The 24558-nt window shown below is 41.9% G+C and overlaps 1 protein-coding gene across 4 annotated transcripts in view; it reads right to left on the bottom strand.

The window, feature by feature from the left end:
- PTPN11 (protein tyrosine phosphatase non-receptor type 11) overlaps positions 1 to 24558 on the bottom strand; it is a 79707-nt gene that overhangs the window by 30403 nt on the left and 24746 nt on the right. For 2 of the 4 annotated variants that reach the window (XM_060170485.1, XM_060170487.1), the window contains exons 3-7: positions 23663 to 23857; positions 21691 to 21883; positions 18495 to 18611; positions 17731 to 17844; positions 166 to 262 (exon numbers count right to left, since the gene is read on the bottom strand). In XM_060170485.1, the coding sequence (XP_060026468.1) occupies positions 166 to 262; positions 17731 to 17844; positions 18495 to 18611; positions 21691 to 21883; positions 23663 to 23857 (716 nt within the window). The remainder of the gene's footprint in view (positions 1 to 165; positions 263 to 17730; positions 17845 to 18494; positions 18612 to 21690; positions 21884 to 23662; positions 23858 to 24558) is intronic. The other 2 variants (XM_060170486.1, XM_060170488.1) reach the window with 1 other exon arrangement.

Here is a 24558-nt window from a genome sequence, read left to right as displayed (position 1 = left end):
CATCCATCCCCAAAACAGCTGATTATTTTGGAAACTACTTACAATTAAAAGAAGCTAAGGCCTTGGATCTGCTGAGAAAGCACATGGCCCCCAGAAAAGTTACAGAGACACTGGGAATCAAAACCTCCAAGAATGACTATTATGGAGAAATACATTGATACTTACAGGGCAGGATGTTTTTATATCTATTTTTGTTTTTATTCTCTTGCCTCTGACCCTCTTTTCTGCTGTAGAGAAGTTTGCATTCCTGTTGTTGTAGTGTCTAGAGAGAAACAAAAGTAAATATTATTATGCACCAAAAGCTTCAAAAAAAAAAGCTTGACCCCGCACTTCCACTTTAGGGAATTTTTCCTAGGAAATGTTCCAGAGTCGTGGGCAATAGCTACAAGAAAGCTCACCTTAATGCTATATCAAGAGTGGCAGGAACACTGGAAACAACATAAATGTTCAACCAGAAAGGACTACCTAAATAAACACTTTCGTTCATTCATACAAAAGATGTTCTACAGACGTTTAAAAGATATCCTAGGAGAATATTTAATGCCTTGGAATGATGATCAGAGTAAGTATTAACTGAAAAGCAGCTCAAACTTCCAAAACAGTGTCTTACATAAGCCCATATGTCTGCATGCACCTGTGTATATAAGAAATGGCAGAAGGATGTACACCAAAAAAGTAACGGGGATTATTTTTTTGAGAGCAGTGGGATTATTCTTTTTCTTTTCTTTCTTTTTTAACTGTTTTTTGCCTAAATTTGCTACAATAAATAAATATTTATAAAAAGAGAAACCTTTTAAAATAACAATTATTAAGAATGAAAGCCAGTGAGCATTGGTAGACAGCATCCAAATAATACATATGATCCATGTTCTTGAGGATTTTATGATCTGCCTTTTACCATTGATTGATTCAGAGCAAGCTGAAAGTCAGTTCTCAAATTTGGATCCTGGGGGACAGTAGAAGTAGTTCTGGTACCACTAGATCATGGGCATGCAAGCTTTGTTAGCAAGGCTTTGGAGTCCTCCTATGCCTCAAAACCATGTCAGTGCCCTGGGCAGCCAGCCTGCGTCTGCACAGACACCCGCTCTCCTATGCTCTGAGGGGAGGGGGCCTCTATCCTCTACCGCAGCCAGAGACAGAGGAGGAGAACTCTCGGGCTCCCAAAGCGAGGGGTCAGGAAGGACACCTCTGCAGGTAAAGGAGGTGGGGAATGCGATCAGGGCAAGAGTCTAAACTAGGCAGCCACAGTGGAGCTGGCCCCAGGGGAAGAGAGGATGTGGGGAAGTGGTGAGAAGCACCAGCTGCAGAAACAGACAGGAAGGTGGACAAGCTAGGCTGAAGTATTTTCAAGGAGTAGGTTTCATTTTCAAAATTACCACAAGTGCCTCTTCAAGGGACCCCTGGTTTCAAACAAGCCTAATTTGAATGGGAAATCACAAATGGGGCAAATCAAGAAAGTGAAAGGAAGACTAAAAAAAGGGGGGGGGAAGTGTGTTATATATATTTTTAATATATTTATATACGCTAAAATGATTTTCCCTTAGAGATTTCTCTACAAGGAGAGGCAGAGTCAGTATTTCGTAACACAGCAGCCCTGTTAGATTTCCATTTCATTTATCTGAATTTCACAGACAGGTACGAAAGTCAGGAGTTTAAATTGCTAGTTTGACTCTCAGTTTCAAAATGCAATATTTGGCCTTGACACTCAGCTCATAACCAAAGTGTTCAGCCAGTGGAAACCTGGACAGAAATAAAATACAATGTATGCAGAACTCTGACAATCAAACGGTCACTCAAAATTCTTAAATGAGGTCACTTTAAGTAATTACAGCCCTTTGCCTTCTTGGAGCTGGCATTTCCTCTGAACTGTGAGCCAGCCTTACCGTGCAATATTGCTGTGTTAGGAAGAAAGTTTGATCTTGATTATTAGACATTAAGCTGAGGTTCAAACACTATGAACTGAATCAATCACTTAAACATCAACCAAGTGAAGAGAAACAACATCAACAAAAGCTACAATGGGGTGGGGGGAGGGCGGGACACATACTAGGAAATAACTAGGTGCTTGATTCAAAACAAACTTGACAGCAAAGCATTCAAGTGTTCACTTATGAAACAAACTTCAAGTGATGCTTCACTTGTGGAGGGCACACTGCCAGAGCAATCTCTAGAAAAGGCAGATTTCACCCAGGCCCGCCCTGTTTAATCACCTTCAGTTCCTCCCTCTGCCTTCAAGATCAAATGCACGCTTTTCAGAACAACTCAGGAAACCTTCTCTGAGCTAATGGAGGCCTGCCTCTAACCTCAGCTTCTGCTTCGCCAAGTTACTATCCTGTCCGTGCCTCAGTGTCCTCAAGTGTAAAGTGGGGCTAATCCTAATTACCTACCCCATAGGGTTGGTGTTAAGAGTTAAGGCGCACTGTCTACACTCTAGCCACACCAAATATACACAAGGGTCTTGAACTCACCATGTTTCTTCAGGCCTTCATGTTTTTATCCATGCCATCCCCTCTGCCTAGAATTCCCTTTCTCTGCCTTGAGTACCTATGAATGGTTACATTTTACTTACTCATTAGGACCCACCCCAAATACCTCCTCCTCTGGGAAGCTCTCCTGACCCACTCAGCACGACCTCCCTGTGGCTCACAATACCAGTTCAAGGGCTGCAGCACCTCCCTCCGTGAGTACACTCGTCACACTGAATCCCAGCTACGTTTTTACAATCTTGTCTCTTCTATTAGAGAGCATGGACCACCCTTGTTTGCCTGCAAACAGCACAGCATCCAGCACAAAGTAGGCACTCAAAATGTATCCGCTGAATGAACAAATAAATACAGAAGGGGGTGGAGGGAGACATACAAACCACAGACCATCATGGCGATGGCCTCGGCACTACAGGGCCCACACTCAGCATCCCATGCTGACACTGCCGGCCTGGCCTTCAACATAAAGAAAAACCACGTAGGCAAAATATTAAAACAGCATTTCCCGATCTTTAGTCATTTGAAAAGCATCTTCAAGATGCTGTGCCATCTCAGCACATCACCTGTTATATCAATTGTTTTCTTAAATTAACAGCCTCTTTTTTCCCCTTCAGAAAATGTATTTCAAAAGGAAACTGCATATTACTAGCACACATGAAAACCAGTATCACTTGCCATATATGGAAGGTAACCAGAAAAAGGAATATAATAAAAACAAAATATTGTCAAATTCTACCTGGATACTGTAGCATGCCTGAGACTCTGTAAAGGAAAAGGGACACTGGCAGGTGTTAGAGGCAGGTGTTAGAGGCATACTAAAACTGTACTCAGACCTTCTCCTAAGCCACGTCAAAAGGAATGGGTAAGGGTTAAAAAAGAGAAAAACCTTCCTCATTCGCTAATTCGATCTTACTGTAATGGGGTGCCCCCGGAAAATCATCTCACACACCAAGAACACTTTGCTAGAATAATCCAGAGTTCCAGGCCAGGGAAATCCTCACCAATACCCATAGCATGTTGGCTGGACCATCTACTCAGCTCAGCCTCTGGCTTCCCTCATCCTGCATTAAGTTACCAATTGCATCTTCCACGCGGATTTGAGGTTTGAACAGCACACAAGTTGAGACAGTTTGGGCCCTGGAGTGTTCCAGAAAGGACAGGCCCCGAGGCCCTGTGTCCCAGGCGCAGTAGGGTGCTATCCGCCAGCGGCTGGCTGGCAGCTGGCACGGATTAGTAATGACTAACAGTGTGCCTCTCCCCCTCCAGCCCCGCTCCTTCCTCCGTGCCCATTAGCCCATTCTCATCTGCGCCTGGGGCCCAAGTTGCCTGAACACATTTCATTTCCCACAGTGGAAGGCTGCCATCCACCTCGAGTGAGACTGAAAATAAAAAGAACTCAGAAGTTGTCACTTTCCTTGTTCTGCCTGCAGAGGCTCCCCGACTGCACCCGAGATAATCAGCTACCGCCTGCTAAGGGGCGCTTCCTCCCCAGCAGCAGCAGGCTGATGGCCGGAAGAGGCAGGAGAACAGCCACCAAGCCCTGCCCCCAGGAGTTTACAATCCCTTCAAGGTTGATCTTCCACAACCTCCCTCTCAGCTGCCCCCAGGGCACCAAAAGCTGTGAATGACCTGCGGCTGAATGTCACTGTCTCCATCCCCATTCTCCACTGGGCCTGGCAGGATGCCAGTGATAAGGCGTGGGACAGGCAACGAGAAAGCTGGGGCACAGGCTGCAAGATACCCCATTTTCCCAAGTAAAACAACCAAAGGGTTTGCAACCAAGGATGAACCCTCAGAAAGGACCAGAGGCTAGTTACAGTCACCTGATTACATGAATCAACGGTGATCAACAAATGGATTATATCAAACTTTTAAGCATTTATAAAAGGCATGAAGAGAAAGGCAATCCCCAATCCACATCGTACATTAGGCGTGCCCAGCAGCATGACCAAGTGTGGATGGAACAGGTGTTCACAATGCAGAACGGTCCCTCACAGCTATGGCTGTTGAACATCTGTGCTCCCCACACCTGGACCCCTGCCAGCCTCCAGCCTAAATGCCAGTAGCAGCACCCCCAGTCACCGTGATGACCGAAAGAGACCCTCACAGGCTTCCAAAGTCCTCTGATTAAAGACCACTGGAACCGGCTCTTGACCAGAATGTCACGAATGCAAGTGGAGAAACAGGATCAAAGAAAGACAGACAAACAACAAATGAATGGGCAGAGCCAGGCAGCCCCATGTGCCAGGACAGTGGCCTGAGAACCATTTGCCTGCACTGCTCTGAGCAACAGGGACAAATTGCTAAGGGAAAAAAAAATAACGCCACTAACCATTAAGGCCAGACCAAACTGTACAGTATTTTTACAAACAAAGCTACAGAGACTTCCCTGGCGGTCCAGTGGTTAAGACTCCACACTTCCACTGCAGGCGGCACAGGTTTGATCCCTGGTCAGGGAGCTAAGATCCCACATGCTGCGCTAGGTGGCCACAAACAACAACAAAACAAAAAAACAAAGCTACAAGGGGAGGAGACAAGATCAACAAAATACTGATAAGTGTTACAGCTGAGTGTTGGGAAAAAGAAGGTCCATCGTCCTGTTTTCTCAACTTTGGCGTGTGTGAAAACTTCAATAATAAAAGAACGTTTTTATAAATTATAAAAAGATAAAAATGTAAAAGCTCCTATTAACTCTCCCCCTACCCCACTCACGGCTGGTCACCTGAAGGAGAGAAAGAGGGCTGAGGACGGCTGTCAGGCAGATGGCCTCTCTGGTGGGGGCCACAAATAGTAAGACAGCAGTAACCACGTAGGCAGGCGCCAGACTGGGCCTTCTTCCCGGTCTGAATGAACTTCTGTTTCCCTTTGGCATCTGCCCTCCGCACAGAGGAACACTAGAATTCTCACTCCATCCTCTTTACTGCAAACTCTGTGGTGTTACCAGGCACCACCAGCAGGTGAAAGCCCCCACTTCCAGATGCCACGCTGCACGGCCTGTCACCACTTCCCCACGGTGGAGTTGGGGAGGCTCGTCCCCAATGAGTCCGCGGCATCATCCAGGAGTGAAAGGGCAGCTGGAGATTCTCATCACCAGAGAAGGTCCCAACTGATGGACAAGCACTTACAAAGCACCGTGAGGGACAAAACCAATCCAAGATTTGGTTCCTTTCCAGGTGCTTGTTTGAAGTTAAGTCACCTCCTTCCTCCAACAAGGTGAAGTAGAAAAACAAATTTAGAAGACACGGTCCCCAGAGGAGAAGAGGTTCTGACATAGGAAACAGCAGCAAACAGTACAAGACAAATCTATCATTAATAATCTATGATTAAGTGTGTAATTAATTATGTGGTGTGGAATTTAGGGAGTGAGATCCATGAAAACTAAGTGAAGCAGGTTTCTGGGAGGAGGTGAGGCCTGAGGCAAGTGAGGAGCTAAGATGGGTACAAGGAAGGGAGGAAAACATCCCAGCAAGTTAGGGACATAAGCAAAGGTGGCTAAGAGGCCAGAGTTAGTGGCCTCAGAGTTAGGGTGAAGGAAACTGGTCAAAGAGCCTGGAAGCTGAGTTCTGTCAGTGTGGGAAATGAGGTTAGGTGGGGAGATGGGGGGCCTTCAGAACTGGGCGGGAGATCTTCAACGGCTGAGAAGCACAGCACGGTAGACTTAGAGTCAGAAGTTCTGGAAGTTCAAACCGCAGCCAACTACTTGCTAGCCACATCCTTGGGGACAACTTTCTCCCTTCTTCTGGGCTTCAGTGTCTTCATATTCAAAATGAAAATGCTATGCCTCTGGTGGGAAATCGGGAGCCACTGAAGGTTTTTGAGCAGAAGAGTGACAGGAGAAATGCTGAGAGTAGATTAGCATGAAGGGCGAATGGAAGGGCAGAGGCCGAGAGTAAAAGGGCAGCTGGTGTCTTGTGAGGCGATGAGAGCCTGCACCCCTGGCATCAGGCGAGACTCCTGTCTCTGCTGCTGCCCACCTGGGCAGTCCTGGGCAGGTGCCTTGATCTCTCAGAGCACCCAGGGACACAAGATCTACCTACCGCATAAGATCTGGGGATGCAATGAGATGATTTCCCTAGCCCAAAATGCAGCACCAAGCAGACAATAAATGCTAATTTCTTTCCTTCCTCTAAGACCACAAAGACAACTAGGAAAGAAAAATCAACCAGACCTGGTGAATGGCAAGGTATGGGAGAAAGATGAGTTAAGGGATGCTCTGAGGATTCCAGCCTACAGGGTCAGAGAATACACAGGACAACCACCAGAGATGAGAAGTAAAAGGGGATATTTGGTCTGAAGGGGAAAATAACAAAATAACAGGTCTGGTTGTGAATGCTTGAGTTTGAAGAGCTATTACAGCCAAGAAGAAGTGTGGAAGGCACAATTCAAAAGGTAGAACCAGGGCTTCCCTGGTGGCGCAGTGGTTGAGAGTCCGCCTGCCGATGCAGGGGACATGGGTTCGTGCCCCGGTTTGGGAAGATCCCACATGCCGCAGAGCGGCTGGGCCCGTGAGCCATGGCCGCTGAGCCTGCGCATCCGGAGCCTGTTGCTCCGCAACGGGAGAGGCCACAATAGTGAGAGGCCCACGTACCGCAAAAAAAAAAAAAAAAAAAAAAAAAAAAAGGTAGAGCCAGAGCCCGGAAGCAACACAAACTTAGCAGTAATCAGAGGAGGGTGAAAATGGATGTGCTCCTCAGTGAAGAGCAAGTTTAAAGCAAGATAAGCAGAGGGTCCAGACCACGTCTTGGAGAACCACCAGAGTTAACTGGTTAGGAGAAGAAAAAGCAACAAACAGCAAGAAGAGCACAAGGGAGGGGAGGAAGGAATAAACCAGGCACATGCCGCTGCGGATCAGAGAAACAAGAAAATGGTGGGAATGAGGAACTGGACAACTGTCTCAAGAGTGGCTCACGGAAGAAAGAGGCCATAGAAAAGACTATTTTTTAATCTTAATAAGAAAGCCACTGGTGTCTTCTCAAAGTGTTACTTCAGCATACTGTGGGCTGTCACATTCCAAGGTTAAAGAAGAAAGGGGCTAAGAAGAAATGGAGGCTGCAGCACAGGCCCACAGTGTGGAAAGCAGCAAGGTTGTTCAAAGGCAAAGGGGAAGGTACAGCAGAGATGTGAAAGCACCTGGAAGCACCTTCGGTTCTTCAGTTCTCTGTAAAGATGTCAAGCATCTCCAGCAAATGAAAACAACTCTAAAGAGAAAAACCTGACACTGGAGGGGCACAGAACAAAAGCAAGGGCGGGCGGGGGGGTGGATGGAGTGGGCTGAAAGAAAAATAGTTCAAAGGAAACAAAGGAATTTCTCCAGAATGGAGCTTGCGGAATAAAACCCTTTAGCCACTGTGATGCTCTGCCCACCAGAAGGGAGCAGCCCTTCTATCAAGCAGCCGGGAGCTCAGGCCTGCATGGAAAAGCCTGGTGGCAGTTCAAGGCTGCCCTCCTGGAGCATTTTTAATCATGAGGCTGGAGCCCTGGTTGGGGTAGCTGTTCAATATGGCTTTGCTTAGTCACCAAGCATAAGATTTCCACTAGAGACCACCAGCAAGAATTATTTTTTGAGACACAGCTTTGGGTGCAGTTAAAGCCTTGTCTCCATAAAACCTAACCATCTCCAAGTAGAATTTGTGGGTTTGAAGAAAGGCACTAGCTCCTCTGTCGGTTGGCAGAGCTCCTGGTGGAATCCAGGACATCTGTGTGGCTGTCAGAGAAATGCCTGCGATGCCCGTGCAAACGGAGCACAGCTTCAGACCACGACAGGGAAGAGAGGCTTGTATAACAGAAGGAGGCTGGGCTTTAAAATAAAAAATCCAATTACTAAGGAAAATAAGCTTTAAAGAGCTGAGAAAATAGAACCCCAGTTAAAAAGGTGTTGTGGAAGGTTTGTCTGTGTGTACTGTGGTTTTTTTTTAATCAGAAACAGAGGGTTCAAAACTAAAATCTGCCTGAAATTCATTACTGCGACCCTGAATGACATCCTTTTAAGCAAGTGTGTAGAGGGGTCTCAGAGACTAAAACGTGCATTCACCAAGCCTCAAACAGGGGCTCCAAATGAAAACTGCATGGGAATAAAGACGAACATCTCAAAGCAAAGCCTGGAACATTCCTCCACACTTTTTAAGCATCAGAAAGCTGTTCCCTATTGAATATAAGCAAAGGGTCTGAAGCCAATACAAGTCTCTCTTGCTATGGAAAACAGCTCAGATTCAACACAACACAAATACTTATTTTGTGCCTCCTGTGTGCCAGGCTCTCTGCTGGATTCTGGGGCTACAGTGAACAAAACAGGACTATCTGTCCTTGTGAGGCCCACAGACTGACCCGTACTATTTTTTTAGATAATATGCACACAGCAGACATAAAACAGCAGGATCAAAGTTTGTCTCTTTATTTTTCACCAACAGTTTCATTTGAACAAGACCTCTTTTTATTCCAACAGACCTCGTAACGCCATCTGCTTCTGTGGATTCACAGTGACAAGAAACAAACATTAAACCAATAACTACACAAATTATTCATGAATTCCAAGGATGGTAAACTCTACAAAGGAAAGGATCTGCTGCTATGTGCACATATAACAGGAAGAATCAATCCAGGCATAGGGATCAGGGATCAAGGAGGTTTCCCTGAGAAAATGCCAAATGACCCTGATGCTGGGAACTGAAGAGTGAAGAGACGTTAGCAAGGTGACGTGAGGAAGGAAGAACATTCTAGTACAATCCCACCTGTAACACAATTGAATTAGCTGAAGAATCATATTCCCATTAGGTATGTAATAGGCAGTTCAAATTTTAACATGTCTAAAACGTAAGTTGATCACTTGCCCCAAAACCCATCCCTCCCAGTTTCCCCCAAAACTCATCCCTCCGAGTCTCCCCCAAACCCATTCCTTCCATTCTTCCCCCTCTAAGCAAACCGTAACTCCACCCTACTAATTAATCGTTCAAGCCAAAAACTTTCACCTTATCCTGCCTCACCTCTGTCTTAACCATACAATCTGTCAACTCTACCTTCAAATACTGACAATTCTACCTTCAAAAAAGTCTCAAGTTCTCAAGCACCTCCGCTGCTGCTGCCCTGGTCAAAGCCAAGATTATTTCTCTGTTCAAATTATTGCAATTTGCCTCCCTGCCCATCTCCCTGCTTCTGTCCTTCCCCTTACAGACTGTCCTCCATGTGGCAACCTGAGTGATCACCTCACTCCTGTGCTCAAAACTCTCCTTAGATTTTCCATCTTACTCCACGTAAAAGCCAACAGCTTTACCCTGACCACAGTGCCCCGTGGGATCTGACCCCTCCGTTATGGCTCCACCTACATTTCCCTCTTGCTCACCCTTCTCTGATAGTACTGGCCTGTCCGCTGATTGTGCACCACGTGCATTAAGCACATTCCCACTTCAGGGCCTTTGCACTTGCTGTTCCCTTTGCCTGGAATGTTCTTTCTGAGGTTATCTGCATGCCTTGCTCCATTATTTCCATCAGGTCTCCACTCAAATGCCACTCTCTCAGAGAGCTCTATGTAAAATGGTGATGCCCCCATCAGCACACCCTTTTTATCTTCCCCTACTTTATTTTCTTCACAACACTTATCACCATCTCACATAATGAATACTTACCTGCTTCTTTGTTTACTGTCTGTCTCTCCCAATTGACTCCACAAGGATAAAGACTATGACTTGTTCTCTGCTACATCCCCAGAACCTAGAACAGAGACTCCAGCATAGTCTGTGCTTAATAAATAGTTGTTAAATGAATGAACAAATTAATCACTGCCACCACCAATGGCTACTGTTTGGGGGAGATATTTTGGGGATGTCTGCCCAACTCCCTATAACCTTCATCTGAGAACTATTTTTCCCCAAACACAGTGGTCCATGAAGATGTCTTTGTTCTATGTGATGCTGTCCTTGGACCAGAGATGGATGGCATCTGAGCCAGTGAAAATCGCTGAGACTTTGATACAATGACTGAAAGTTGCCAGTTTCAATATCTGAAAGGGGTAAGAAGTAAAGTTCGTAAGTCAAGAAGCAAAGAAACCTTCCGCAGGGAAAGAAGAACGAAGCAGGTGTGTGGAGAGCCGAGGTTCTGGATACAGAGAGGGCAGTGAGATGGAAGAGGAGGGTGAAGGCAAAGTCTGGCAGCCGAAGGACTATCAACAGCAAGATTTCCATCCTCAGCTTGGGTCCTGCAGTTAGATGACGTCCAGGCTCAGCTCACAGTGCCCCTTGGCAACTCAGGTCTAGAGACTCAAAAGGGAAGAACAGGCACAGAGAGGGCAGATACCCTATAAATGCAGCCATGCGATATGCCTCTCATGGTGACACACAAGGGCTGAATTCAGGTTTCGGGTAACTTGCACAACGCAGGGACAAAATTGCAGGATCAAAACCTGCCTGATCAGTTTAGTGTCCATCTCATTTTGACAGAACTTTACTTCATTTCAACAAATCTAGAAATACTTTCCACTTCTTTACAGTCATGGCAGAGATATGCAGGAGACAAAAGATGTTTACAGAAAAGGACAATCTCATTTTACCACAGTAAAAAAAATTGGGGAAAGAAAGGGAAAAAAATGGGGACTCTATAGGAAAAATTAAAAACTTGGGTTTGCAATGTTTTGACCATACCACATATCCTTGAAGAAAACCACCAACCTGAATTTATTTCAGGAGCAAAGGAGAAAAGAACCAAAGAGCTTCACAAGAGACTTCGTATTTTAAGATGCATCAAAATCGGAAGTAATTTGTAAGTGTCTTCTAGGGGAAAATTACCCAAAAGAACACAAAGAGTTTCACAGAAAACGAGAAGCCGGGCATACAGACAAACAAAACATAGCTATCAGAGTTTAATTATCAGTGGCATTGCAATTTAGAGCTTTGGTTCACTTTAAAGACCATCAGAACACACAGTAAGAAGGAACTGATCCCAAATTTATCACCTTCTGGGAAACAACTAAGGTACAATCACTAAAATAATTAATGCCTTGCTGTTGGATCAAACTTCAGCTTCAGAGGATTTAGATTTTAATGAGTCTCTGCTTCCACATACCTAAGTTCTTCTATAATTGTTCATTCTGTTCTCAGCCTTATTCCCCTGGCCCCAACCTTAAAGGGCAATTTTTTGAAAACTGACTGGATTTAAGAAGCAGGTATATAAGAGATCTAGAAAGCAGGCCATCAGTTATTTGGATCTAGCTTCAGTTTAAATGAAACGTTAATGCCCTGATTTAGTGCCTGACAATTTATCACCCCAGTCTGACATCTACAGAGGACTTAGTAGAGTACAGATGTGATCTTGTTTTTTTCCATTTCCCCTGAAAGCCAACTCAGTTTTCCCCCATTTTGTTGTTAATAATGTATAAAAGATGAACTGAATTTCAGATGTCACGGACTGAAACCATCAGGTCAGCGTTTAGAATCAACCTTTTTCCATGGCCAGAAAAGTCAGGCTAGGATTTCCTTCTCAGTTCTATCCTGACCCCGCCAAAGGGATCATAAAAAACTCCCTACTGCCACAAGCTGTAAGAAGGTTTGACTTTGTTTCTCTAAGCATTGCCTAAGTGAACTTAAAGAATCCACCACTGCACCAGATACCCAATTTGCTGCTGTAATTTTTTTAAAGTTCATAGTCACTTTATAGGAAAAGTGGTCTGTGCAAATGATGGCCTCAGGTATTTTGAAGTGTAACATAAAAATGGGACTAGATTACAAAATAGCTCACTGGGACTTCCCTGGTAGCACAGTGGTTAAGAATCTGCCTGCCAATGCAGGGGACACAGGTTCAAGCCCTGGTCCAGGAAGATGCCACATGCCGCAGAGCAACTAAGCCCGTGCGCCACAACTACTGAGCCTGTGCTCTAGAGCCCGCGAGCCACAACTACTGAAGCCCGTGCACCTAGAGCCTGTGCTCTGCAACAAGAGAAGCCACTGCAATGAGAAGCCCGCACACCGCAATGAAAAGTAGCCCCCACTCGTCGCAACTAGAGAAAGCCTGCACTCAGCAACAAAGACCCAATGCAGCCAAAAATAAATAAATAAATAAATAATTTTTAAAAAATAGCTCACTTTTTTTTTTAATTTAATTAATTTATTTATTTTTGGCTGCTTTGGGTCTTCATTGCTGCGTCGGGCTTTCTCTAGCTGCAGCAAGCAGGGGCTACTCTTTGTTGCGGTGCGTGAGCTTCTCATTGTGGTGGCTTCTCTTGTTGCGGAGCACAGGCTCTAGGTGCCTGGGCCTCAGTGATTGTGGCACATGGGCCCAGCTACTCCGCGGCATGTGGGATCTTCCCGGACCAGGGCTCGAACCCGTGTCCCCTGCATTGGCAGGCGTATTCTTAACCACTGCACCACCAGGGAAGCCCCTAGCTCACTTCTTATATTTACCAAAAAGGTTTGATATCTTTTAATTTTAATTAAAAATACTTTTCAGACTTTAAATATGCTAACCAAAATCATGTAGGATATATAATAAAAATTAAAGATGAGTAGGGGGTTCCCTGGTGGTGTAGTTGGTTAGGTTTCGGCGCTTTCACTGCTGTGGCCTGGGTTCAATCCCTGATCAGGAACTGAGATCCCGCGAGCCACACGGCCCGGCAAAAAAAAAAAAAAAATTAAAGATGAGTAACAATCAGCACTTTTTTTAACACAGAATATCAAAAAAAGTTAATATTAACAATAATCAGCAAAAAGAGAAAAATATGCATGCACAAGGCTATCCATTGTATCTTCTTTGTAATATATTTGGAAACTATCCAAATGCTCATCAATAGGTTGAATAAACTATGGTACATCCACACAGTGGAGTACTGTGCAGTAAAAATGAATGAAGACTATCTGTAGATACTACTGTGGAGTGATCTCCAATGTAATAAAAAAAAGAAGTTGGAAAAAAGTATGTAAAATTATGCTACTATTTATCCATGAAAGGATGGGTTATGAAATTACAGATATATATTTGCTTATACTTTTTGAAAGGTAATAATGAACTTCAACTTTTTTTTAAATGGCTATAAATATAAGGAGGAAAAGACAGGGATAGAAGATAAACTTCTTTGAATGTACTTTTTATATTTGACTTTAGAATCAAAGGCAATATTTTATATAATTGTAAATAAAATTTTATGGAAAGAAATTTCTGAAATCCAAACATAAAATGAAACAAATAACCTAGCTGTATATCCAGTTAGTATATAACCACATAGAGAAGAACTATTACAAATGAGTTGAAAGCACAGTAATTTGACTATACATCTCTGAAGGATCTACCCTAAGGATTTAAAAATAAAAGCTGGAAAAAAAATTAAACTGTTGGGCTTCCCTGGTGGCGCAGTGGTTGAGAGTCCGCCTGCCGATGCAGGGGACACGGGTTCGTGCCCAGGTCCGGGAAGATCCCACATGCCACGGAGCGGCTGGGCCCGTGCGCCATGGCCGCTGAGCCTGCGCGTCCGGAGCCTGTGCTCCGCAACGGGAGAGGCCACAACAGTGAGAGGCCCGAGTACCGCAAAAAAAAAAAAAAAAAAATTAAACTGTTTTCAGTAATGATATTATTGGGGGTAACAGAAGTCTTACTAGTCTTGAGTCCTAAATTTGAATTGGAAGTATCATTTGGACTCATAATTTATTTCAAGAAAACAATTTTTTCTAGCTCCACCCATTGAGATGGAAATAACCAACCTGACAACAATAAACACTTCTGGCTCCCAGACTGTAGTCTCTAAATACCACTTCCCAGGAAAGGAAGAAAGAGAAGGAAGGAAGAAAGGGAGGAAAATGAGATAAAAGCTAACTCACTCCTCGGAGAAATGACTGATTCCAGTTCTGACATGGGAAATGTATTGCACTGTAACAACTTATTACACCAGAAAGTAAGGAATCTAGCAAAAACTACCAGAGTTGTATAGGAAGGAGTAGAAGCCAGCTTGCAGAAGCTCCCACTGGTCAAAGCTAAAATAATTTGAGCAAAAGAAGTGATAATAAATGCCATAGATAGAAGCACACTAAATACATTTAAAAAATCCATGAGTACATATTGATAAAAAAAACTTTTTTTGGAGAACGCTATTTTTAAAACTACTTAGTAAACAGGAAAGAATCAAGTGTATATCCTGCCTTGGTGACAAAAAGCTTATCTTTATAGAAATATTCCAGCTAATAATGACGAATGATAAAGTTATTACACACCTTATAAGTGAATGGATCTAGGCAATAATTACCAGTTGCTGCTTAGAAAATAAAAAGAGAAGCAACAGGACATAAGCACCTCCTGACACACCATCTCATATGTAGTCTTGCCAAAGAAAAACCGGATCTAACAAAGTGTCTAGATAGATCAACTTACAAGAAATACAGGGGAGAAAGGTGTTAAAATCCACGACAGAGACACACTCAGAAAAATCCAGATCGTAAGTAACTCTCTGGACAAAGGACCTGCTTTCTCCAATAACAAAAACAGTAACAAAAAACAGGGTCCTATGGTCTGAATGTTTGTGTCTCCCCAAAATTCCTATGTTGAAATCCTGATGCCCAAGGTAATGGTATTAGAAGGTGAGGCCTTTGGGAAGTGATTAGGTCAGGAGGGTGGAGCCCTCATGAATGGGATTAGTGCCCTCATACACAAGGTCCACAGAGCTCCCTCACCCCTTCTGTCAGGAGGGAATACAATGAGAAGTTGCCAATCTGGAAGAGGACCCTCACCGGACCATACTGGCACCATGATCTCAGATCCAGCCTCCAGAACTCCAGAATTTGGAGAACTCTGAGAAATATATTTCAGTTGTGTATAGCCACCCAGTCTATGGTATTTTGTTATATCAGCTGAATGGACTAATACAGAGCGAGAAGAAAAGGGAGTGGAAGAGAAAGGAAGGGAGGGGAAAGGATGGAATAGAGAGGCTGAAAGGAGAGTAAGAATATAAAGAGGCTTAAGATTTTAAAAACAGTGGGAATTCCCTGGTGGTCTTGTGGTTAGGACTCTGCACTTTCACTGTCAAGGGCCCAGGTTCGATCCCTGATTGGGGAACTAAGATCCCACAAACCTCACGGCAAAACAAAACAAAACAAAACAAGACAAAAAAAACAGAGTTTAAAAAGAGAGATCCATGGGGAACTTATTTGAAAAATGATCCAACAACAAACAAATTAAAAAAAAAAAGACAGCTATCCTAATTGGAACAATGACTAGCTATTTGATGAATTTTTATTACCTTTTTTTAGATGTGGTAGTAGTGTTTTGGTTAATTTTTTAAGAATTCCAGGAATACTGAAATATTTATGATATTTCATGTGATATCGGGGGTAACCGGTGAAACTGGTAATAGTACATGGGGGTTCTTTATACAAATCTATTTTATATTCAAAATTTTTTTCATAATCAAGTGGGGAAAAAAACACTTCCCAATTCAAACAATCTGCAAGTGTGTGTGTGTGTGTGTGTGTGTGTGTGTGTTATCAAGCAAATGTGAACAGTGACTGATATGTGTTAATATTAAGAAATTATTGTTAATAGTTTTAGGAGTGATAATGATATTCTGGTTATAATTTTTTTTAATGAAATAGTTACAGATGAAATAACATCTGGGATTTGCTTCAAGATAAGCCAGGGCTGGGGGAGTTAAGTGGGGTATAGTTTAAAAAGACTGGCCAGGCGCTTCCCTGATGGTGCAGTGGTTAAGAATCTGCCTGCCAATGCAGGGGACACAGGTGCGATTGCTGGTCCAGGAAGATCCCACATGCTACGGAGCAACTAAGCCCGTGTACCACAACTTTTGAACCTGTGCTCTAGAGCCCGTGTTCCACAACAAGAGATGCCACCGCAACGAGAAGCCCGCACACCTCAACAAAGAGTAGCCCCTGCTCGCCACAACTAGAGAAAGTCCATGCGCAGTAACGAAGACCCAACGCCGCCAAAAATAAATAAATTAATTAATTAAATTAATTTATAAAAAATAAAAAGGCTGGCCAGATATCAACAATTGTTAATGCTGAGTGATAGGTATATATTGCTATAATTATACAATTCACTCTGCTTCTGTATATATTTGAAATTTTGCATAATAAAAAGTTTTTAAAAATAGGCTTTTCATTCAAATTTTGATGTAAGATTTCTAAAATTTCTGTACTTATCCCTCTCTCAACTCAAAGCTCCTTAAAGACGAAACCCTGTCCATCTTGTTCACCATGGTGTCCTTGGTGACTAACCCAATGCTGGTATAAAAGAATAAATGTGAGGTCAAGTCCCTGGTTAGCAATGTTCAGCAATGACCATGACTGTTCTATTCTGTACACATCCTCAGTGCTGCAATTTAATCAATATTCGTGGTACAGAAGTTGGACAATTTACTTAACCTCCCTGAGTCTGAGGCTCCTCGTCTGTAAAATGGAAATAATATCTCACCAAGTTGATCTGACATACTGTGGTTAAAAGGACTTCGTGTAGCCATTCATTTGTTCATTCATTCCACAAATATTTATGAATTCTAAAGTCCTACAAAAAGTATGGAATAATCATTCCCATAAACAGAGTAGTATTAATAAAATAACATAAATATTAGCTAAATGCAAATACTCATTCAACAAACATTTATGGAGTTTCTGCTGTGTACCAGGCACTGTGCTACATGCTAAGAATAACTATGAAGGTAAATATGGCACACACACAAAAAAAATTGTTTTTGACGAAGTTTTCTGTCACAGGGATGATAACGGAGAGAATAAGATTACAATGAGTTGGCAGGTGACAAACTTCAGTGCAAGAGGAACACAGCCCACTCCCACTGGGGACATTCTCCTACCCAAGCTGGTTTCAGGAAAGAAATCAGTTCCCTTAACCTCTCAAAGATATAAATTTCAACTCCCAGATTAAAACCACCATGAGATAACTGTCTTTCACTTATTCACTGCAGTAAAGCTATAGATTCTTTCTAAAGACCACAGCCAATGCTGGAAATCTTCCGAAGAATTAGATTCTTTTCTTTTTCTGGGGTTTTGCCAGCAGTCCAAACCAAAAGACCCAAATGGAGCTATTGGCTCATCCATGTAATATTAACTGCCAACTCCCTTCTCCCAGAACATAATGCAGCTCTATTTGAAAAAGCCCCCTCAGCAACTTGTTCCATATCAATGGCCAAATTAAGAAAAGACACAGATCCAAGTCTTTCAGATCCAATCCCAAACATAAAACCAACTTCTCTTCCATTAAGAACAGGATTTAATAAATCATGTAAAAAAAAATTTTTTTAAAAACTTACCTCAAATTCTTCCCAAAAGCCTTGTTTGACTTTATCTGTGGTCTCAGCTAATTTGCTTAGTTCTCGAACCCGACTTTCTATTTCAGCAGCATTGATACGAGTTGTGTTGAGGGGCTAATCAAATTCAGCAGTTGGTGCGAAATGAAGAAAGTATTACAGAAAAAAGTGTTAATGCAAAAAAAAAAAAAGACTTCTATGTTGGTGTTCATAGAGGCAAGGACAGGAAGTTCACAGTAAATGTTTTCAAATAGAGTTTCACTTTCCTTTCTGTTCTTTCAGGAAATATATGTTTCTTCAATCTCCACACACTTTGCTGATATAAATTCAAACCTATTTTTCTTTATAAATAGACCACAATGTTAGAGATGGTATCATTTGCCACTAAGTAATAAGTGTGAGCTTTGAAACAGCAATAACTCCAAAATGTAAAGGTATGATCACCTAAAGGTAACCAAAGGTGCATCTACAATGAAAATTTGATAAAAACTTTGCTTTAAAAACTCCATAAGGCCTTTTAGAATTACATACGGAGATAATCATGAAAACGATGTACTATCTAGAATTTGTTTCCAAATACTACAAGAAGAAGGCAGTGAGTGGAGTAATAAATGAAACAAGATTTGATGAGTTGATCGTAATTGAAGCTGGGTGATGGGTACATGGAGGTTCACGATACTATTCTACTTCTGTCTGTTTGGAATATTCTATGTTCGGACTTCTTAAACTCTATAAGGAGGGGGAGTTTAGCTTTCCAAAATGCTTACCTGCTTGAGTTGTAGTACTGTGCCCAATGTTTCTACCATAGGATTCTTCTTGTAATGCTCCACGAGATCTGTCAAAGAGTCAAACCGTTCTCCTCCACCAACATCATATTTCAGTTCCTTTCAAGACAAAAAAAAAAATTATGTTCATGACCTTTATATTAAATTACTGTTTTTCCCAACTCAAGTACAGAGACTAACTCTCCCCCAATAATGGAAAGATTGAAGAGCTGTAAGAGCACAAAGAAAGGGAAGCAACAAAGATGATGAAAATGGAGAAGCAGATCCAATGTAAAAGAGTTCATTGTGAGGTGTGAGAAGCTCTAAATAAGTATCCAACATTAACTAGGCCACAAAACAGTTTCTCCCTCATAGGTTAACTAAATAGTTAGGAAAAAAAAAAAAAGAAAAACCATATTTACTTATACTCTAGGATAAGTGACTACACACAAGGCTGCTGAACAGAAGATAAATAACTACTTCTCTCTGAAACACAACAAGCTCTAAGGCTGGTGAGGCAGCACTGAAGTCCAATATACAAGCCTTTACTTTCATCTTCTAATGAAAATTTAAAAGGGAAATTATAAACAGAGACCAGGAAATTTTTTCTGACAAGGAGACCAGAATAGGCTGTTTCAGGAAAACAACAGGAAAATGGTTAAACTTAGAAAATACAAAACCCTAGAAATGATACATGAAGATATTTGGGTATGACCTTTTATTTAAAAATAAATCGAGTGAGGGGGGAAGAAGCACTTTCAGAATGACAGAGTAAGGACCTCTGAAAATCTGCTCTTTCACAAAAGTAACAAGAACCCTGGCAAAAATTGTCATCAACTTTTTCAGAACTCTGAAAATTAACCAATAAAGTTCAAGGAGCATTTATTCAAGAAAAAGATTGGACCTTGATGAGAACAACAAATTGTGACCTTTTAACTTGCCCTATTCCCACCTACCTCTCCCTCTACCAAGCTTCTTGGTAGCCTTGAAAACCAATAGTCTCATAACCACAGTAGCTGTGAAAACAAAGCAGCTTAGCATAACTGGAGTAGACAGATGGATTTGGAGCTCTTTCCAGACCTATCCCTAGACAATTATCACTGTCTGATCTGTTTAGCAGCTCCCTGGGAAAGCCTTATTTTCAGAGCTTGTCTTTATTTGATTGACTTACAGCTTACTCAGCCGGCCTTCAGGGGATCTCCCAAAAACAATCAGCAGCAATTGTTTAATATCACAGTGGCCTAAGGCAGCAATACCAGTCAGGGCAAATAAGAGATTGATCAAAAACTTAAAAGGAAAATCCAGACATCGTCCACAGGGGGCTCTGAAAACCTCCAACATATCCTTGAGAATCTAGAAGGACACGTGCATGTGCACGTGCATGGCTGTGTGAAGTCCAGGAAAGATCCAAAAAGGCCCTAATCTTTACGTCTAGCTCATCCTGAGGTTCTGTGCAAGCAGGAAGTGAAGACTAAGGCAGAGTTTTAAGGTGCCAGAGCACTGAAGGCAGTCGTGCCCCAACACACACACACACACACACACACACACACACACACACACACACACAGAGCCTCCCTGGCAAAGGCTGGGAGATTTAATGTTTCAAGGCATTTAAGGAAATCTCTGTTCAATCATTAACTGATCACTAAGCTACCCAAGCAAAGACTTCAGTGGCCACGCAAGACAAAGACAGGAAAGTCACTGAACACACAAACAGCAACAACAACTACAGGAACAAGAAAAAGTAGCAACAACAAATAATACTGCCTGAGAAAGGAGGGCAAAGGATTTATATTATATTATTTAAAATGCCTAGTTTCCAACAAAAACTTATGAGACATGCAAAGAAACAAGAAAATATGGTCCATACTTGGGGGTGGGGGGGAGGGTGGGAAGCATTCAACAGAAACTGTCCTTGAGAAAGCCCAGACAAAGACTTTAAACCAGCTAGTATAAATATATTCAAAGAACTAAAGCAAAGTATAAATTAAAAGAAAATATGAACATGATGTCTCATCAAACAGAGAATACCACAAAATGATAAATACATAAATGTATATAAATATTCATAGCAGCATTATTCATAATAATTAATGGGCCAAAATGCCCATTAATTTTTTAATGGATAAACAAAATGTGGTATATATCCATACAACAAAATGTCTGCCAATAAAGAGTTTACTGACACATGCTGTAACATGGATAAACCTTGAAAAACATGCTAAGTAAAAGAAGTCAGTCACAAAAGGCCACATATTACATGATTCCATCTATATAAAATATACAAAATAGGCAAATCCATTGAAACAAAGAGGTTAGCGGTTGCCAAGAGCTGGGGGGAGGGGGAAAAATGGGGAGGGACTGGTAATGAACCCAGGGTTTCTTGTTGGGGTGATGAAAATGTTCTGGAATTAACGTTGTTGGCTGCCTAATTTGTGAATATACTAAAACCCACCAAATTGTCCACTTTAAAAGGGTGAATTGTATGGTGTGTGAATTATATCTCAATAAAGCTGGGTTTTTTTAGTTTTTTTTTTTAATCTTATTGAAAAACCGAAGCAATAAGTGAATAGACAGTCGCTATTTAGGAAACTATGTCAAAACAAAGTTTGATGTAGTTGACCGAGAACCAACCTCCCTGGTCTAGCCATCACATTAAAACAAGAAATGATGAGTTCAGTTCTCCCAGCCTTAACCAGAATTCTATAATATGAAAGTACATGTAGTCACAGGCTAGACTGTGCTGACCCAAGGGAGAAGCTGAGGCCATCGCTTTAGAAATTGAGACAGAGGCAGACTCCAGCTGTAACCAAGCACAGACTGAGATACTGCAGGGCTGGGAATTCCCTGGCGGTCCAGTGGTTAGGACTCCGTGCTTTCACTGCCAAGGGTTCAGGTTCAATCCCTGGTCGGGGAACTAAGATCCTATAAGCTGCGTGATGCAGCCAAAGAAAAAAAAAAAGATACTGCAGGGCAGAAGGTGACGTACTGAGGCATGACTTAATCTGCCAGAGATAGAGAGGAAATAAGTAATTTAATAAAGTTCGGAAATGATGAAACAGTTATAATTAACAAGGTACTAAAAGTGTAGAAGCCCTTAACTAAATGACTTTGGAAGTAATGGTGTCGGTCTTCTCCCAGCCAAAAAACCACCCAAAGATGACGTTTCACCAGACCCACAGTTCAATCCGGGTTTTACCTGACAGCGGATCATAACATGGGTCACTTTAGACTTGCCGTCATTGCTCTCCCCTTTGTCATCTCCGGTTCGGACAGAGAGAACAAAATCTCCAGGGTGGCTCTGGCTCTCCCGCACAAGAAAGCTACCATGTTTTCCTTTCTCGGTTAATAATTTCTCTGCTTCTTTCCCAGACAGATGTCCATGAAACCACCTAAATTTTTTTAAATGAAAAATCAATTGAGTTCTGCCATGCGTTCACAACATTCTTTCACAAAACTACCGTACATAGTCACCTCTACTCAACACAATTAAAAACAGGCACGTTCCTCCAAGAGATTGATCCATTCCACATAAGACAGAATTTGCATCCCAAGCAGGCAGGAAAAATGACAATGGTTAGGATTCCGGGCTTTCACTGGCATGGCCCGGGTTCAGTCCCTGGTCAGGGAACTAAAATCCCACAGATCACGTGGTGCGGCCAAAAAAAAAAAAAAAAAGAATGACCATTAAACTCCTTAAATGAGCCCACAATCATTTGGAGGCAAATATCCTCAATCTTTCCTATTTTCTTTTAAATCCCCCATCTTTTAAAAAGGCAGTTTGTCATTTCTCCACTGCCAAACCCTAAAAGGACCAATTATTTAATTACAGTCATTTAAAGAAGTTATAATAGAGAGTTATCGTAGTGACAGAGAATCATTTGAATGTTTGCCCTTGCTTTGGCATGCAAACACTACATTAAAAAGGATCTTCATTATAAATTAGTTCAGGCATTCCAAGCTTTTCCAGATTTCCAATCTATACTTCAATAGCCTCCAAGTTTGCTGTCAACATCCTTGTACTATCCACTGGGTCATCATTTCAAATTTTAATGCACATAAGACTTGGAGTAGAGGCAAGGGATTTTGCTAAAAATGTGAATTCCCATGCCTCACAATGAGAGATACCAATACACTAAGTCTGAATGGGGCCCAGCAATCTGCATTTTTAACCAGCACACCAGAGTCCTAATGTAGGCCGTCTGAGGTCAGACTGTGAAACAGTGCTACTCTAAGTTACTACAGAAAACATCTTAACATGGTCATATTAATAATGTGGCTTTTTCCCTCAGGATCTTGGTGAGGAAACAAGCATGATCACAGCACATACTGCTAATGGCTCAACACTAAAGGAATATACTTCAAGGTATTTTTCATCTACCCTCAACTGAACAGAGTAAAATTAAATAAACTGCACAGAGTTGGCTGACAGCCTTTTGCTTAATAATTTGGCTGGAAAACAAATTATCAGCATAAAATACCAGTGACACGAAGGTATAAGTAGAAGAAACCTACTTGAAGACAGAAAATATTCAAACCTAATTAAGAGACCCTGATTTGGTACTGAGTCAGAGAGAAGAGACTGGGAATGCAGAAAACCAATAAAATTAATGCAAGTTAAGTCAAGCCCCAGCTTTCATCAGCTTAGTTCCAACACTGGGGAAAGACCTCTGAAATAATACGATTCCCTCTAATTAAGGTAATTCTCACACATTTGTGGATATAACATAAAAGAACTGATGAAAAATCTGACCGAGTCCTCTGCTTTCCCACTTCTGAGCTTAAACTGACATCTGTTGGCGGCATTGCTGAATAGCTAGTCAGAAGCTACTACAGGGAACTGCTATTTTGGTGTTCCCATTATCATTTGTTTTCCTCTCCTAACGCTCGAAGTTCGATAACGCTCAAGGTCAATAATCTTAACGTTATTGCATGTATCAAGTATATACAGGAATAGTCTGAGACTTCTGTAGAACGAGTGTAAGTAACACTGACTGAAGCTTTTGCCAGAAAAGGCCACTCTGAGAATAATCTGATCCTATTACTCTTACTTTAGTAACACTTTTAAGATTACAGTTTGAGAAACAGAAGTCAAACCCCCATAATGCATTCACCTCACACCTATGGCGTGGGAGAGATGCAGACTCTGCAGTTACGAAAATGTAACTGACCTTTCAGAGGTAGGATCTGCACAGTTCAGAGGATATTTGAGCTCAATAACATCTCCATTCTTCTCTTTTAATTGCCCATGATGTTCCATGTAATACTGGACCAATTCAGCCAAAGTGGCAAACTTCTCCCCTCCATACAAGTCATAGTAATCACCAGTGTTCTGAATCTTGATGTGGGTGACAGCTCCATTTCTTCTAAAATAGTCCATTAGAAAAGTGGGGGTAAAAGACAAATAAAGAGCTACTAGTAAAAACGGATCTCATATTCGTTATCAGATTTCACCTAAACATTGAAACAAACCCAAGGAATGTGCAAGTTTACGCTTTTCCTAAACAAATGCAGTGAGTGAAATAACCAGTCAACCATTTCAACACAAAGGGCTCTGCGTATATTAAGTGACAATCATTTTTCTCATTAATTAATCAAGACAAATATCGCTAAAATTAAACGTACATTTACCTTATAATCCAGCAAACATACTCCTAGTATTTTGCCCCAAAGGAATGAAACTGCATGGCTACCAAAAGACTTGTACAAGAATATTCATTGCAGCCTTTTTGTAGTAGAAAAAAATTGAAAGGTCAAATATTTATGGCCAAAATGGATACATAAATATTCATACAATGAAATATCACACAGCAATTTAAATAAAAGAGAGAGAGGACCACTGATATATACAATCAACTTAGGTGAATCTCAAAAACATTACGTTAAGAGAAAGAAGCCAGACACAAAAGAATATATACTGTATGACTTCATTTATATGACGCTGTAGAATAAGCTAGTCAATGGGGATAGAAAAGAGAAGAGTGGTTGCCTCTTAGGGGGAGGGAGAATAGAAACCGGCACCAAGAAACTTTCTAGGGTGATAGAAATACTTAAGATTTTGATTGGA

This window comes from Lagenorhynchus albirostris, chromosome 14, assembly GCF_949774975.1.
Source record: "Lagenorhynchus albirostris chromosome 14, mLagAlb1.1, whole genome shotgun sequence".
Taxonomy (NCBI): domain Eukaryota; kingdom Metazoa; phylum Chordata; class Mammalia; order Artiodactyla; family Delphinidae; genus Lagenorhynchus; species Lagenorhynchus albirostris.
This window is presented reverse-complemented; position numbering and strand designations above follow the sequence as displayed.